This window comes from Salmo trutta, chromosome 2 (genome assembly GCF_901001165.1).
Source record: "Salmo trutta chromosome 2, fSalTru1.1, whole genome shotgun sequence".
NCBI lineage: Eukaryota > Metazoa > Chordata > Actinopteri > Salmoniformes > Salmonidae > Salmo > Salmo trutta.
The window spans coordinates 63,003,747-63,019,401 of record NC_042958.1 but is presented as its reverse complement, the minus strand read 5'-3'; the positions used below and the strand labels follow the sequence as shown (position 1 = coordinate 63,019,401).

At 41.7% G+C, this 15,655-nt stretch overlaps 1 protein-coding gene across 1 annotated transcript; it reads right to left on the bottom strand.

Moving 5' to 3' along the window:
• Window positions 1-119: 119 nt before the first annotated feature.
• syt5b (synaptotagmin Vb) lies at window positions 120-14,778 on the bottom strand. Its single transcript, XM_029710678.1, has 9 exons — window positions 14,668-14,778; window positions 9,303-9,497; window positions 8,020-8,198; window positions 7,801-7,899; window positions 2,596-2,763; window positions 1,860-2,027; window positions 1,575-1,692; window positions 1,199-1,332; window positions 120-1,092 (listed from the first exon to the last, which is right to left on the bottom strand). The coding sequence occupies exons 2-9, from the start codon at window positions 9,490-9,492 to the stop codon at window positions 883-885; spliced, it is 1,266 nt and encodes a 421-aa protein (XP_029566538.1). The 5' UTR covers window positions 9,493-9,497; window positions 14,668-14,778; the 3' UTR covers window positions 120-882.
• Between the last annotated feature and the right edge of the window lie 877 nt (window positions 14,779-15,655).

Below are 15,655 nucleotides of genomic sequence, written 5' to 3'. Positions count from 1 at the left end.
ACATTTTAGAGTGGTCTTTTATTGTCCCCAGTACAAGGTGGACCTGTGTAATGATCATGCTGTTTAATCAGTTTATTGATATGCCACACCTGTCAGGTGGATGGATTATTTTGGCAAAGGAGAAATGCTCACTAACAGGGATGTAAACAAATTTGTGCAAAATATTTGAGAGAAATGCATATAGAAAATGTCTTGGATCTTTTATTTCAGCATATGAAACATGGGACCAACATTTTACATGTCGCGTTTACATTTTGGTTCAGTATAGTTGAAGTATCTTACGACCAACAAGCAAAACATAATGCAATCTTAATTCTAACTATAACCACTACCACTAATTATGTTTTTAACGTAAGCCTACATGACAGTTCACAAAATCAGAAGTAGTATATTTGTGTGGAATGCAAGCTTGTCAATGAGTCAAAAACCAATTGAATTCCTAAATCCGATTGTCTGTAGCCTATAAGGCCATATAACAAAGGTGCATAATTTACATCTTTTTTTTATTATAATTTTTTTTACATCTAGGCCTACATTTAGAAACCAACAGAGGGATGTTTTATAAAACAACTAAATAACATAGTATGGGCTATAATCATTCCTGAACATTGAGACAAATGCAGGTAATTTTAAAAACATCCAATGGCGTCAGAGACACAAACACATGAACGCTCATGCTGCAATGCGTGCACATGCACACACACGTACAAACACACGCGTACAAACACACACACACTTAACAAAAAAGTACGCCAAAAAGAGATGACAGAAAAACAGACAGAGGCAAACATACAAAGAGGTCTTAATAACACTGAAAGACATATCGAAATGTTTTGCTTTCCTTGTGGATAACATTAATGATCCAAGGATGTTGAGGGATCATTAACGAGGTGGGACCTTCAGAGCTGCATCCACCTCCTCCTCTGGGCAGAGGACATGCCATTGGGCAACTGGACGTCTGGGATTGGCCAACATTTCTGACCAATGTTTGAGACCAACTCCTGTGGCACCGTAACCCATGAAGGTCTTCCCGATTGCATCGTTGCTCCCAAGCTTGTCGTAGTCATACACTGTTATGACGACCTGCACTTTCTGAATAAGAAACACAGAAGATACATTGAAACACTTACTATACTTCCAGAATACTGACTGGGTACTCTGCAACTACATATCGATTGATAAGGCAAAGATGCAATACCTGAATCTGCTCGAAGGGAATCTCAAAGCTGAAGCTCTCATTGAAGTAAGGATTGAGTGTGTTCTTCTTGACAGTTGTCTTCTTCTTCTTGATTCGTTTCCCATTGTGCTGCAGAACAATCTTCACAAATGGATCTGAGGGAAGGGTGGATGAGAAGGGAGCAAGCCAATTTGTCAATGTTTTTTGGTAGACTTTGATCAGACAAGGCTGCATGCCGGACAGCTGGTAGACTCACGAGGGCCGATTTTACACATATGTCATTTGGAGGAATCTGTAATTGTGTGAACTGAAAACGTTGCTGATACATTTGCGAGGCCGCACAACTTTAGAGGGATCGAGAAAATAACACTTATTTGTTGAGAGATTTAAAAATCACCTGATAAGCCACCAACATCCATCTTCTTTAGGTTCTTGGCCTCCATGATGTTGATAGTGAGTTTGCCAGCAGTAGGTACGTAGCGCAAGGAGATGCAGACATCACCCAGTTTCTCTGCCTTAGAGATGCACACCAGAGCAACATGGTGTTAAACCACCAGCCAGAAACGGATCAAATAAGGAGGAATCTATTACATTAGGTTGTGATCTATCCATCATGCAAATGGGGGGGGGGGGGTGACTGGATGGATGACTAAAGGGTTAGTAATACCATATTACATCATACCTCTTCTTTTTCACTGTTCTCCAGGTCCCTCCAGCATTGCATTGGTTGTCCCAGATCCACACTGTTCATGGGAATCTTTATCTCCCCAATCACATCATGCTTGGAGAAACGGTCAAAGTCGAAGACCTGCAACACCAGGATCTTCCCTCCCAACTCTGTGTACGGGATCTTGGAGGAAAGGCAGGGGCATTAGTCACAAGTGCATGTCTGGCCAACTGATGCTCCTCGGTAGAGAGGGATTTATGTAATGCATTGTTGGCTCTTGCTTAGAGTTATTAAAAAAACAGCATTGGTTAGTGCAGTTCTTAATAGGTATATCAATGTACGGCGGTTTGCCGGAATTGATCAAAAACAGTTCAATGTAAAATAATAATTATACAATAAAACTTTAAATGCCAACATATAAGTACATATAACTAACAAATCCAGACAAACAAAGCAAACAAATGAAAACATGTATTGACAGGAGACAAGTAAAAATGCATTCTTAATTCTGCATTTTTAAAGTTGTTCGGGGATACCTTGACGGACGGCAATCTGAGTACGAGAGACAAACTACGAAGGGGAGCACGGGCATGGGCTCGACTTCTGCCCACGTGAACTCAGAGACCAACAAGGGATACATCATCAACAACCTGGAACACCAACACAAGCTGCTACAGAGACAGAAAACAAACAAACAGACCCAGACATGAGACAAACAAACAATACCACAAGGCCAAGACACCACGTAAACCTTGAAGATGAAGGTCTCGTTGAAAACCGGGCACAGGTTCTTGCGCTGGACCTTAGTTTCATGCTTCTTCTTTTTGTCTGGGAGCAGGTAGACTTTTACATAGGGGTCTGAGGTACCCCCCATATCCATGGCAGCCAGATCCTGAGCTTGGAGGATACCCACTATAAGCTTTGGAGAGAGAAGACCAAGAGGAGGAGTCAGAATGGTGAAGATTAAATCGCCCAGAGGTTCAAGACATTTCTCCCAGAAAGTCTCAATTTCAGACATGGTTGATATTAACACATTATTGAATATATATAAAGTACCAGTCAAAAGTTTGGACACACCTTCTCATTCCAGGGTTTTTCTTTTTTTCTTTATTTTTACTATTTTCTACATTGTAGAATAATAGTGAAGACATCAAAACTATGAAATAACCTATGGAATCGTGCATTGACCAAAAAAGTGTTAAACAAATCAAAATGTATTTTATATTTGAGATTCTTCAAAGTAGCCACCCTTTACCTCGATGACAGCTTTGCACACTCTTGGCATTCTCTCGGCCAGCTTCATGAGAAATGCTTTTCCAACAGTCTTGAAGGAGTTCCCACATATGCTGAGCACTTGTATGCTGCTTTTCCTTCACTCTACGGTCCAACTCATCCCAAACCATCTCAATTGGGTTGAGGTCGGGTGATTGTGGAGGCCAGGTCATTTGATGCAGCACTCCATCACTCTCCTTCTTGGTCAAATAGCCCTTATACAGCCTGGAGGTGTGTTGGGTCATTGTCCTGTTGAAAAACAAATAATAGTCCCACTAAGCGCAAACCAGATGGGATGGCGTATCGCTGCAGAATGCTGTGGTAGCCAAGCTGGTTAAGTGTGCCTTGAATTTGAAATAAATCACCGACAGTGTCACCAGCAAAGCACCCCCACACCATCACACCTCCTTTGCTTCCGTGCTTCGCTGTGTTAACCACATGTCTAGATTATCTGTTGACCAACTCTGCGTCTCAGAAAGACACGGCGGTTGGAACCAAAAATCTCAAATTTGGACTCATCAGACCAAAGGACAGATTTCCACTGGTCTAATGGCTATTGCTCGTGTTTCTTGGCCCAAGCAAGTCTCTTTTTCTTATTGTGTCCTTTAGTTGTGTTTTCATTGCAGTAATTTGACCATGAAGGCCTGATTCACACAGTCTCCTCTGAACAGTTGATGTTGAGATGTGTCTGTTACTTGAACTCTGTGAAGCATGTATTTTGGGCTGCAATTTCTGAGGCTGGTAACTCTAATGAACTTTTCCTCTGCAGAAGAGGTAACTCTGGGTCTTCCTTTCCTGTGGCGGTCCTCATGAGAGCCAGTTTCATCATAGTTTTTGCGACTGCACTTAAAGAAACTTTCAAAGTTCTTAACATTTTCTGCATTGACTGACCTTCATGTCTTAAAGTACTGATGGATTGTCATTTCTCTTTGCTTATTTGAGTTTTTCTTGCCATAATATGGACTTGGTCTTTTACCAAATAGGGCTATCTTCTGTATACCACCCCTACCTTGTCACAACACAACTGATTGGCTCAAACACATTAAGAATGAAAGAAATTCCACAAATGAACTTTAAACAAGGCACACCTGTTAATTGAAATGCATTCCAGGTGACTACCTCATGAAGCTGTCATCAAAGCAAAGGGTGGCTACTTTGAAGAATCTCAAATATAAAATATATTTTGATTTGTTTAACACTTTTTTGGTTACTACATGATTCCATATGTGTGTGAGACGCAGAGTTGGTGAACGGATGATCTCCACTTGTGTGGTTCCCACCGTGAAGCATGGAGGAGGAGAAGGTTTGATGGTGCTTTGCTGGTGACACTGTCTGTGATTTATATAGAATTCAAGGCACACTTAACCAGCATGGCTACCATAGCATTCTGCAGTGATATGCCATCCCATCTGGTTTTGCGCTTAGTGGGACTATTATTTATTTTTTCTACTACATTTGATAATATGCTAAAATTATATCTTTACATTAAAAACCAAAGTCTATCAGAATTCTAGTCATTCCAATATATATTATACTACTTGATCTTCAAGAATAGGACTTGGAAATATGGAAGTATAGGTTAGCCAAATTGTTTTACCTGAGCATTACCCCAAAACTAAGGACTTATTAGCCAGCCCTACTCTGTTGTTTATGATTGTGTTGTCATGGAGGACAGATTGGGCTCATTGATTCGAGTTGAAAAATAAATGCTGTGCTCATGGAATGGCATGCTTTGAGCACTGCTGAAAGTGCTATTTACATGTGAAAAATGAATGCCATATGCTGCATTTAGGCATCTATAGGCCTATTGTTTATCTTTTTATTGGTGACACTTTCATATCTTGATAATGTGCAGCTGTTTAATGGGCAAATCCACAGATAAAACAATACTGTCGCCCCACCTCTGTTTTGGTAAAAAGGGGCTGGAGAAATGCAACCACTTTCAGATTAATAGACAGAGCTATGGATTTAAGGACTGACCATCCATGATATTAAAACTATTGTTTTAACCATGTTACATTTACAATGTTTACAAACATTGGAATAAAACAAGCTTATATTTTGGGTTCTCATGGAGTGTGACAGTTGAACTAAACTCACGAGAGATTCATAAATTATATTCTTCAAGAATCAATGGATATATATATATATAAATATATCCATTGATATATATATCATTTATAAGTCCAAAAATGGATGTAGCAAATACAGATTGCCCCTTTAAGTCTAGCAGAAGTGTGCAAGTTTGAGCATGTGTCCATTAAGCCTATGGATTATTGTTTTTTATCAGCATGAATTAGATTGAGCAATAAAAGCCCCACTTTTATTCCATAGGCTGGGATCCTCACTATGCAGCTGTTGCAAGAGCGCATTTTTCACTGGCTGTCCACTGGTTTCAAAAACAATGATTGACAGGCAGCTTAAACTTCTTTAATTCAACCATTATTGGGTTCAAATACACATGCAAGGTGGAACAAAATTAAATTTGCGCCTTTTTTCAATGCTGATTTGAATGGCATTGAGAAAACGGAGAAGTATCAAAGATTATTTTTTCGCAAACATTCTTTCTGAATTTAAAAGTACTCTAAGTAATCATCTAGTTTTTCAAAAGTATCTGTAATCTGATTACAATTTTTTTGCTGGTAACGTAAGGGATTACAGTTACGTTTTTTGTAATCCCCACCCCCTCATCCATTTGTTTTGTTCACTGCTGCTACTCGCTGTTTATTATCTATGCATAGTCACTTCACCCCTACCTACATGTACAAATTACCTCAACTAACCTGTACCCCCGCACACTGACTCGGTACCGGTACCCCTTGTATATAGCGTCGTTATTGTTATTTTATTGTGTTACTTTGTATTATTTTTTACTTTAGTTTATTTAGTAAATATTTTCTTAACTCTTCTCGAACTACACTGTTGGTTAAGGGCTTGGAAGTAAGCATTTCACGGGAGGGTCTACACTTGTATTCGGCACATGTGACAAATAAAGTTTGATTTGATGTAACGGATTACATGCAATCCGTTACTCCCCAACCCTGTATATAATATACACACACTACATGGCCAAAAGTATGTGGTCACCTGCTCATTGAACATCTCATTCCAAAATCATGGGCATTAATTTGGAGTTGGTCCCTCCTTTGCTGCTATAACAGCCTCCACTCTTCTGGGAAGGCTTTCCACTAAATGTTGGAACATTGCTGCAGGGACTTGCTTCCATTCAGCCACAAGAGCATTAGTGAGGTCAGGCACTGTTGTTGGGCGATTAGGCCTGGCTCACAGTCGGCGTTCCAATTCATCCCAAAGGTGTTCGATGGGGTTGAGGTCAGGGCTCTACAGGCCAGTCAAGTTCTTCCACACCGATCTCGACAAACCATTTCTGTATGGTCCTCGCTTTGTGCACGGGGGCATTGTCATGCTGAAACAGGAAAGGGCCTTCCCCAAACTGTTGCCACAAAGAAGCACAGAAACGTCTAGAATGTCATTGTATGCTGTAGCGTTAAGATTTCTCTTCACTGGAACTAAGGGGCCTAGCCCGAACCACGAAAAACATCCCCAGACCATTACTCCTCCTCCACCAAGCTTTACAGTTGGCACAATGCATTCAGGCAGGTAGCGTTCTCCTGGCATCTGCCAAACCCAGATTTGTCCGTCAGACTGCCAGATGGTGAAGCGTGATTGATCACTCCAGATAACGCGTTTCCGCTGCTCCAGAGTCCAATGGCGGCGAGCTTTACACCACTCCAGCCGACGCTTGGCATTGTGCATGGTGATCTTTTGTGCGGCTGCTCGGCCATCGAAACCCATTTCATGAAGCTCCCGACAATCTGTTCTTGTGCTGACGTTGCTTCCAGAGGCAGTTTGGAACTCAGTAGTGAGTGTTGCAACCGAGGACAGACAATTTTTACGCGCAATGCGCTTCAGCACTCGTCGGATCCCGTTCTGTGAGCTTGTGTGGCCTACCACTTTGCGGCTGTGCCGGTGTTGCTCTTAGACATTTCCACTTCACAATAACAGCACTTCCAGTTGACCGGGGCAGCTCTAGCAGGGCAGAAATTTGACAAACTGACTTGTTGGAAAGGTGGCATCATATGACAGTGCCACGTTGAAAGTCACTGAGCTCTTCAGTAAGGCAATTCTACTGCCAATGTTTGTCTATGGAGAGTGCATGGCTGTGTGTTCAATTTTATACACTTGTCAGCAATGGGTGAAGCTGAAATAGCTGAATCCACAAATTTGAAGGGGTGTCCACATACTTAACTAATGTTGTCACACACCAGGTAGGCTAGTATTTTTCTGTTTTACATCTTTGCTAAGTGTATGTACTGATTGTAGTTGCTCTGGAGAATAGCATCTGCTTCAGTAAATAACAGAATTGCAACAAATGTGCTGTGCTGTCATATATAAGGCACTGTGTTTTGCGCAGTCATGTGACATAGCAAGACTATCCAGAAATGAGAATTACAAAAAGAAATGTAAGCAATTGTCTGATGGTGGTTCTGGACCATCTGAGATAAAAAGAAAAGGGGACTGTTTGATGAAAAAGCTTTAAATAAAGGTTCAAATCCAGGCCATGTGACATGATTGCGCAAAACACAGGGCGCTAGTCATACAGTATTAGTACAGGGGCCTCTTTTGACAAAGTATCGTACCATACAACAAAAGGACTTGGCACTACCTGGGCATCTGTGAAGTTGTAGTCCAAGGAGAACTCCAGTTTTCCCAGCTTCTCCTGCTCCTTCTCCTCTCCTTCTCCTTCTTTCTTATCCCCTTCTTCCTGAATAATAGAGCGCAGACAAATCTTTTCTGTTTTTGTTTGATACTGCATGGCACTGTCTATATTTCTCACGTTCATGGGAAATGTGTGTATTTCATCTCTTCCCTGAATCCATCTCACCTTATCGCCACCCTCTCCTCCCCCTTCGTTGTCTGCCTTCCTCCGGCGGCCAGCCTTTCTCTCCCTCACTTTCTTTGTTTTTTTCTTTTTCCCAAAGCATTTTTTGAAGAGGCAGAAGGTGCAGCATCCTACCAACACCAGCACCACTACGACGATGGCCCCGACTGCCCACATAGGGACTACAGAAGAAAGAGGCAACACAATTAACATCTAATGACATACTGTCTATCTTAACATATGAGAAACTATACCAAGATACTTGAAACAGGGAAGGAAGCAGAAAATATACCAGGACAAGTTGGAAGTGTATTCTTTCACCCTAAGGTGCTCGATGTTGACTAGTGGATCACATCTGAATAAGGGACGAGGTTTGTTAATGACAGCGAAAAACAAATCTTAAAGGAAAACAATAACAGACATAATTGCTATAGACTTTGATGGGGTTGTAATGTCACAATGTACACAGGAGAAGGGAGGCTGTACCAATATACATTAGCGGTCAAATATTTGTGGCACCGTTGCACGATTCACTATTTCTTCTCAAATAAGTTCAAATTGATAAAAAACTTTGGTGTATTTGTTTGATTTACATCTGCACAGGACCAACATCAAAACTGACATTTTGACTATTCTTTTTTTTTACTTTTCTTTTTTTTACAAGGTAAAACAAAAAAATCTCCTGGGCTAAATTATGAATAATACAAATTAATTTGATTGGAGGCAAGTCATTCTTGTTTAGGGTGTAATTTATGTCACCTGTGGTAAGTTGTAGGTGCCTACAGGGTGACAATAGTCATTCAACCAGTTTTGAAAGACTAAACGGAACTTTCTTCTCTATTGCACTGCATGATAAAGTGCAAAGGTGCCAATATATTTGTCTGCAACTGTAGGTATACTCAAAGTAAATGCACATGGAGAATGAAAACGTTATTACTTCTTTGAATAATTCCCGTGAGAAAAGAGGAATGATATGATTAAATGAAGATGAAGGGAGATGAGGAAGTGACATCGTGGATTCCGTGTTCCATTCCATAGTTCTAACATCTGTCATGGCTTATATGTATGCTCATATAACTCTTATTCTATTTTTGTCACCAACTCTCACTCAGTCCCTCCACCCCAAAAAAAATCCATGAGAGAATTAAATTGCCACATCAGGATCAGGACCCAAGCAGATTTCGACCTTCCACGATAGCTACAGAGATGACATAGAAGTTAGGAAAACAGCATCTGTGTAGTCCTCAGTCTTGTCCAATTCCATCTACATGCCAGGAACTACTTACGTGGCAGATGGCCAATCTCATTCATGAACTTGTTCTTCATGTGGTCATAGTTGTGGTGGCCGGGGTGGTGTGTTGGAGGGGCGTGGGCAGCTGGTTCCTCTACTTGTTCTGCCTCTTTTTCATGTTCAGGTTCTGGTTTTGCCGGCTCCGCAGCCCGACGGGCCCGGAACTGCACACTGGCCATCCTCATTTCAGCTGATAAATAGCAGGTACAAGGCAAGGACGCATAGGATTAGTTGGCCCCAAACAAATTCTAGGCCGTGTTGACACAGATAATGATGATTGATAGAATGAGAGAATTCCATGTCTCATGTATTTATATCATCGTATGGATAGTTTAGAACATTCAGGTTTCTAGTTGCAGCGTGTGAATTCAAGTAGGCTAAAGGTGTATGTATTATCCAAAAGTGTGTGAGCGTCACCTCCTTCAGAGAGCACCTGACAATAAACCAGATGCTCGACGAGGCTGACCTTAATCCCTTTTACTCTCATCCCACCCCTCCCCATAACCCACCATGTCGCGCCCCCCTCTCTCCTCTTCACTCCCTCTCTCGCCATATCTATCTATCTATCCCTCTATCGCTCTCTCTCTGCTGACACATAACTGGATTACTACAGTATTAATCCAAAATCCCAGACCCCCGAAGCTTAACTAACAGGTGGTTTACCCCCTCCCATTCCCCGCTGTCCCCAGTCCCAGCATCTCCTATACCCTCTCTCTCATACAGTGAGGGAAAAAAGTGATTGATCCCCTGCTGATTTTGTACGTTTGCCCACTGACAAAGAAATGATCAGTCTATAATTTTAATGGTAGGTTTATTTGAACAGTGAGAGAGAATAACAACCAAAAAATCCAGAAAAACAAATGTCAAAAATGTTATAAATTGATTTGCATTTTAATGAGGGAAATAAGTATTTGACCCCCTCTCAATCAGAAAGATTTCTGGCTCCCAGGTGTCTTTTATACAGGTAACGAGCTGAGATTAGGAGCACACTCTTAAAGGTGCTCCTAATCTCATTTTGTTATCTGTATAAAAGACACCTGTCCACAGAAGCAATCAATCAATCAGATTCCAAACTCTCCACCATGGCCAAGACCAAAGAGCTCTCCAAGGATGTCAGGGACAAGATTGTAGACCTACACAAGGCTGGAATGGGCTACAAGACTATCGCCAAGCAGCTTGGTGAGAAGGTGACAACAGTTGGTGCGATTATTCGCAAATGGAAGAAACACAAAATAACTGTCAATCTCCCTCGACCTGGGGCTCCACGCAAGATCTCACCTCGTGGAGTTGCAATGATCATGAGAACGGTGAGGAATCAGCCCAGAACTACACGGAGGATCTTGTCAATGATCTCAAGGCAGCTGGGACCATAGTCAGCTGGGACCATAGTTTGGTAACACACTACGCCGTGAAGGACTGAAATCCTGCAGCGCTCGCAAGGTCCCCCTGCTCAAGAAAGCACATACACATGCCTGTCTGAAGTTTGCCAATGAACATCTGAATGATTCAGAGGACAACTGGGTGAAAGTCTTGTGGTCAGATGAGACCAAAATGGAGCTCTTTGGCATCAACTCAACTCGCCGTGTTTGGAGGAGGAGGAATGCTGCCTATGACCCCAAGAACACCATCCCCACCGTCAAACATGGAGGTGGAAACATTATGCTTTGGGGGTGTTTTTCTGCTAAGGGGACAGGACAACTTCACCGCATCAAAGGGACGATGGACGGGGTCATGTACCGTCGAATCTTGGGTGAGAACATCCTTCCCTCAGCCAGGGCATTGAAAATGGGTCATGGATGGGTATTCCAGCATGACAATGACCCAAAACTCACGGCCAAGGCAACAAGAACAAGGAGTGGCTCAAGAAGAAGCACATTAAGGTCCTGGAGTGATCTAGCCAATCTCCAGACCTTAATCCCATAGAAAATCTGTGGAGGGAGCTGAAGGTTCGAGTTGCCAAACGTCAGCCTCGAAACCTTAATGACTTGGAGAAGATCTGCAAAGAGGAGTGGGACAAAATCCCTCCTGAGATGTGTGCAAACCTGGTGGCCAACTACAAAAAACATCTGACCTCTGTGATTGCCAACAAGGGTTTTGCCACCAAGTACTAAGTCATGTTTTGCAGAGGGGTCAAATACTTATTTCCCTCATTAAAATGCAAATCATTTTATACATTTTTGACATGCGTTTTTCTGGATGTTTTTGTTGTTATTATGTCTCTCACTGTTCATATAAACCTACCATTAAAATTATAGACTGATAATTTCTTTGTCAGTGGGCAAACGTACAAAATCAGCAGGGGATCAAATACTTTTTTCCCTCACTAACTGGCACTGGTTTCAGGAGTAGTGGGTCTATATCTAGTAATTTCAGAGGACAATGTCCAATGGAATGTACTGTGAAGGGAAAGCTCAATCACAAGCTTTACATAACATTTCCTTGGCTTGTCCATCCTCCTTCCTTACAATTCTGCCTATTTCTAGACCATCTTTAAAATGCAACAGATGCATCTAGTGCTTCCCCATGAATACATATGATAATGGAAATTTGAGGAAATAAAAAAGATTTTAAGATTATACAGCTGTACAGCTAATGGTGATTGCTTCATGAAAGCATAGTAAAACTAAACATGAAGCGATTTGCAGAGAGAGTAGGAAAATAGGTGATGAACTGAATGCATGTGTAGGACATATTTTCAGGTTTAATTACGTGTTTTCATATCTCTGCTCTGCACCTCACCCATTATAGATGTGACATATTCACTACACGATCAAAGTATGTGGACACCTGCTCGTCGAACATCTCATTCCAAAATCATGGGTATTAATATGGAGTTGTTCCCCCCCCTTCCTCCACCAAACTTTACAGTTGGCACTATGCATTAAGGCAGGCAGCGTTCTCCTGGCATCTGCCAAACCCAGATTCGTCCGTCGGATTGCACTTCGTCCGTCGGACTGCACTCGTTTCCACTGCTCCAAAGTCCAATGGCGGCGAGCTGTACACCTCTCTAGCCGACGCTTGGCATTGCGCATTGTGATCTAAGGTTTGTGTGCGGTTGCTTGGCCATGGAAATCCATTTCATGAAGCTCCCGACGAACACTTCTGCTGACATTGCTTCCAGAAGCAGTTTGGAACTCAGTAGTGAGTGTTAGAAAATCAAATCAAATGGTATTTGTCACATGCGCCGAATACAACAGGTGTAGACCTTACAGTGAAATGCTTACTTACAAGCCCTTAGCAAACAATGCAGTTTAAGAAAAATAAGTGTTAAGCAAAAAATGTAAAATAAAAGTAACAAATAATTAGAGACCAATAGTATAATAACAATCCTGAGGCTATATACAGAGGGTACCGGTACAGTGTCAAATGTGCGGGGGCACCGGTTAGTCGAGGTAATTTAGGTAATATGTACATGTAGGTTGAGTTAAAGTGACTATGCATAGATAATAAACAGAGAGTAGCAGCAGCGTAAAAGTGTGGGGGGGGGGGGGGGGGGGGGGGGGGCAATGCAAATAGTCTGGGTAGCCATTTGATTAGCTATTCAGGAGTCTTATGGCCGAGCAGTTGCCATACCAGGCAGTGATGCAACCTGCAACCAGTCAGGATGCTCTTGATGGTGCAGCTGTAGAACTTTTTGAGGATCTAAGGACCCATGCCAAATCTTTTTACTTTCCTGAGGGGGAATAGGCTGTGTCGTGCCCTCTTCACGACTGTCTTGGTGTGTTTGGACCATGCTAGTTTGTTGGTGACAACTTGAAGCTCTCAACCTGCTCCACTACAGCTTGTCGATGAGAATGGGGGCGTGCTCTGTCCTCCTTTTCCTGTAGTCCACAATCATCTCCTTTGTCTTGATCACGTTGAGGGAGAGGTTGTTGTCCTGGCACCACACGGCCAGGTCTCTGACCTCCTCCCTATAGGCTGTCTCATTGTTGTCGGTGATCAGGCCTACCACTGTTGTGTCATCGGCAAACTTAATGATGGTGTTGGAATCGTCCCTGGCAGTGCAGTCATGAGTGAACAGGGAGTACAGGAGGGGACTGAGCACGCACCCCTGAGGGGCCCCCGTGTTCAGGATCAGCATGGCGGATGTGTTGTTACCTGAAAAACTCCCCAGTCCTTAACGATTACAAGCATACCCATAACATGATACATCCACCACTATGATTGAAAATATGGAGTGTTCAGTAATGTACTGGATTTGCCACAAACATCACTTTGTATTCAGGCATTTGAAACCTCCCTGGTCTTTGTGGTTGAATCTGTGTTTAAAATTCACTGAGGGACCTTACAGATAATTGTACGTATGAGGTACAGACATTAGGTAGTCATTCAAAAATCATATTAGACACTATTATTTCACTCAGAGTGAGTCCATGCAACTTATTATATGACTTGTGAATCAAATGTTTACTCCAGAACTTATTTAGGCTTGCTCTAACAAAGGGGTTGAATACTTATTGACTCAAGACCTTTCAGATTTTCATTTGTAATTGATTTGTGAACATTTCTTAGAACATAATTCCATTTAGAAATGATGGGGTATTGTGCGTCGGCCAGTGACAAAATATCTCAATTTAATTATTTTTAAATTCAAGCTGTAACACAACAAAATGTGAAAAAAGTCAAGGGGGTGTGAATACTTTCTGAAGGCAATGTCCCTCTTTATTTAGGTTGATGGCATGACGTTGAAACAATGACATTAATTCAAACAAAACATTTTACTATCTACATTGAAACAAGGTAAAAAACAAAATGTCTCATCAAATATGGAATTAATCTTATTTTCAACCACCCCAATATATTATACACTGAGTGTACGAAACATTAGGAACTCCTGCTCTTCCCATGACAGACTGACTAGGTGAATCCAGGTGGAAGCTATGATCCCTTATTGGTGTCACTTGATAAATTCACTTCAGTCAGTGTAGATGAAGGGGCGGAGACAGGTTAAAGAAGGATTTTTAGGCCTTAAAATAAATAGATATAAATATGTTTCTGCGTGGAATTTTCTACCTCATTTTAAACGTATACATAGTTATGATCTTTATGTTGAAATTAGATTGATGAAACAACCCGTTAGTCATGCTAAGTCATTGTATTTAAGTTAAAGTTTGACCTAAATTTCAGTGTTTACAACGCTGGTTGAAAAGAGATGAGAACAGTACTGATGACTTTTTGCGAATCCATGTTGGTTCCACGTCACAATAGGTTGACAAATGGCTATGAAACAACATTGATTCAATAAGTGTGTTCCCAGTGGGAAAAGCAATTCTCATCTATGCAACTGTTAACAATTCTTACTTAGTAAGCTTCAAGAGATTTCAGATGATGATTATGAAATGAAATAGCATTGGGCTTACCTGTTAATATTTTCCCCTCTGTCTTTTATATCATCAATTTGGAATAAACCACTTTTGTGTCAAAATGGCCCTTGGGAACCCTCACACACCCATCGTTCCTTCCTTCGTGAATATTCCAGCGACTGTTATGCCTGTCAGCTTGCCCCCCGCCCCCCCCCCCCCCCCCCCCCCCCCTTCTAAGCTAAAGCGCTGTCAAATCACTAAAGCAGCCCTTGACATTAATCTCGCTCTCCCCCACCCTCCCTATAGGAGTATGTCAACAACACATCTGTTGCTCTATCTCTTGGTTTAAATTGAAATTCCATAAGAGCGACAGTCGGAGCCTTTTATTTAACTTCCCTCACTTTGTAGGGAGATCAAACACATTGATCAGTCTGTGGTTCTCGCCGTGAGAGTGGAAAAGGTGCCCGTTCGATCATTAGATTGAAGTGGTGGTTTTGTTTATCCATCAAAGCTGAGATTGAAGTGCATCCCTCGTCTCCCTCCACTAATCCTCAGGACATAGCTATCCTCTCAGTCAATCATTTATCTGGGGAGTACTTTCATTGAGAGTGGATAGTCCATCCTGTTCATCCCTTGGGTTACCATTTTACAGTACAGAAAACACACTCATTCAAAGGAATCTGACAATGAGTGAGAATCGTAAAATAAGAAACCATACAAACATTTATTTTCTCCCCCTCTGAATCTGCAATGTTGGAGCACCAATGGAAAAAAATGAAATGGGAACATTCTAATTTAGGAGTTTGACTCAAAATGATTAATTCGTTTTTTGCGATCCATTAGATTTATATGATCATTAAAACAAATATTGTAATATTACAGCCCCGCCATTAACATCGACGGGGCTGTAATGGAGTGGGTCGAGAGTTTCAAGTTCCTTGGTGTCCACATCACCAACGAACTATCAAGGTCCAAACACACCAAGACAGTAGTGAACAGGGCAAGACAACACCTTTTCCCCCTCAGGAGACTGAAAAGATTTGGC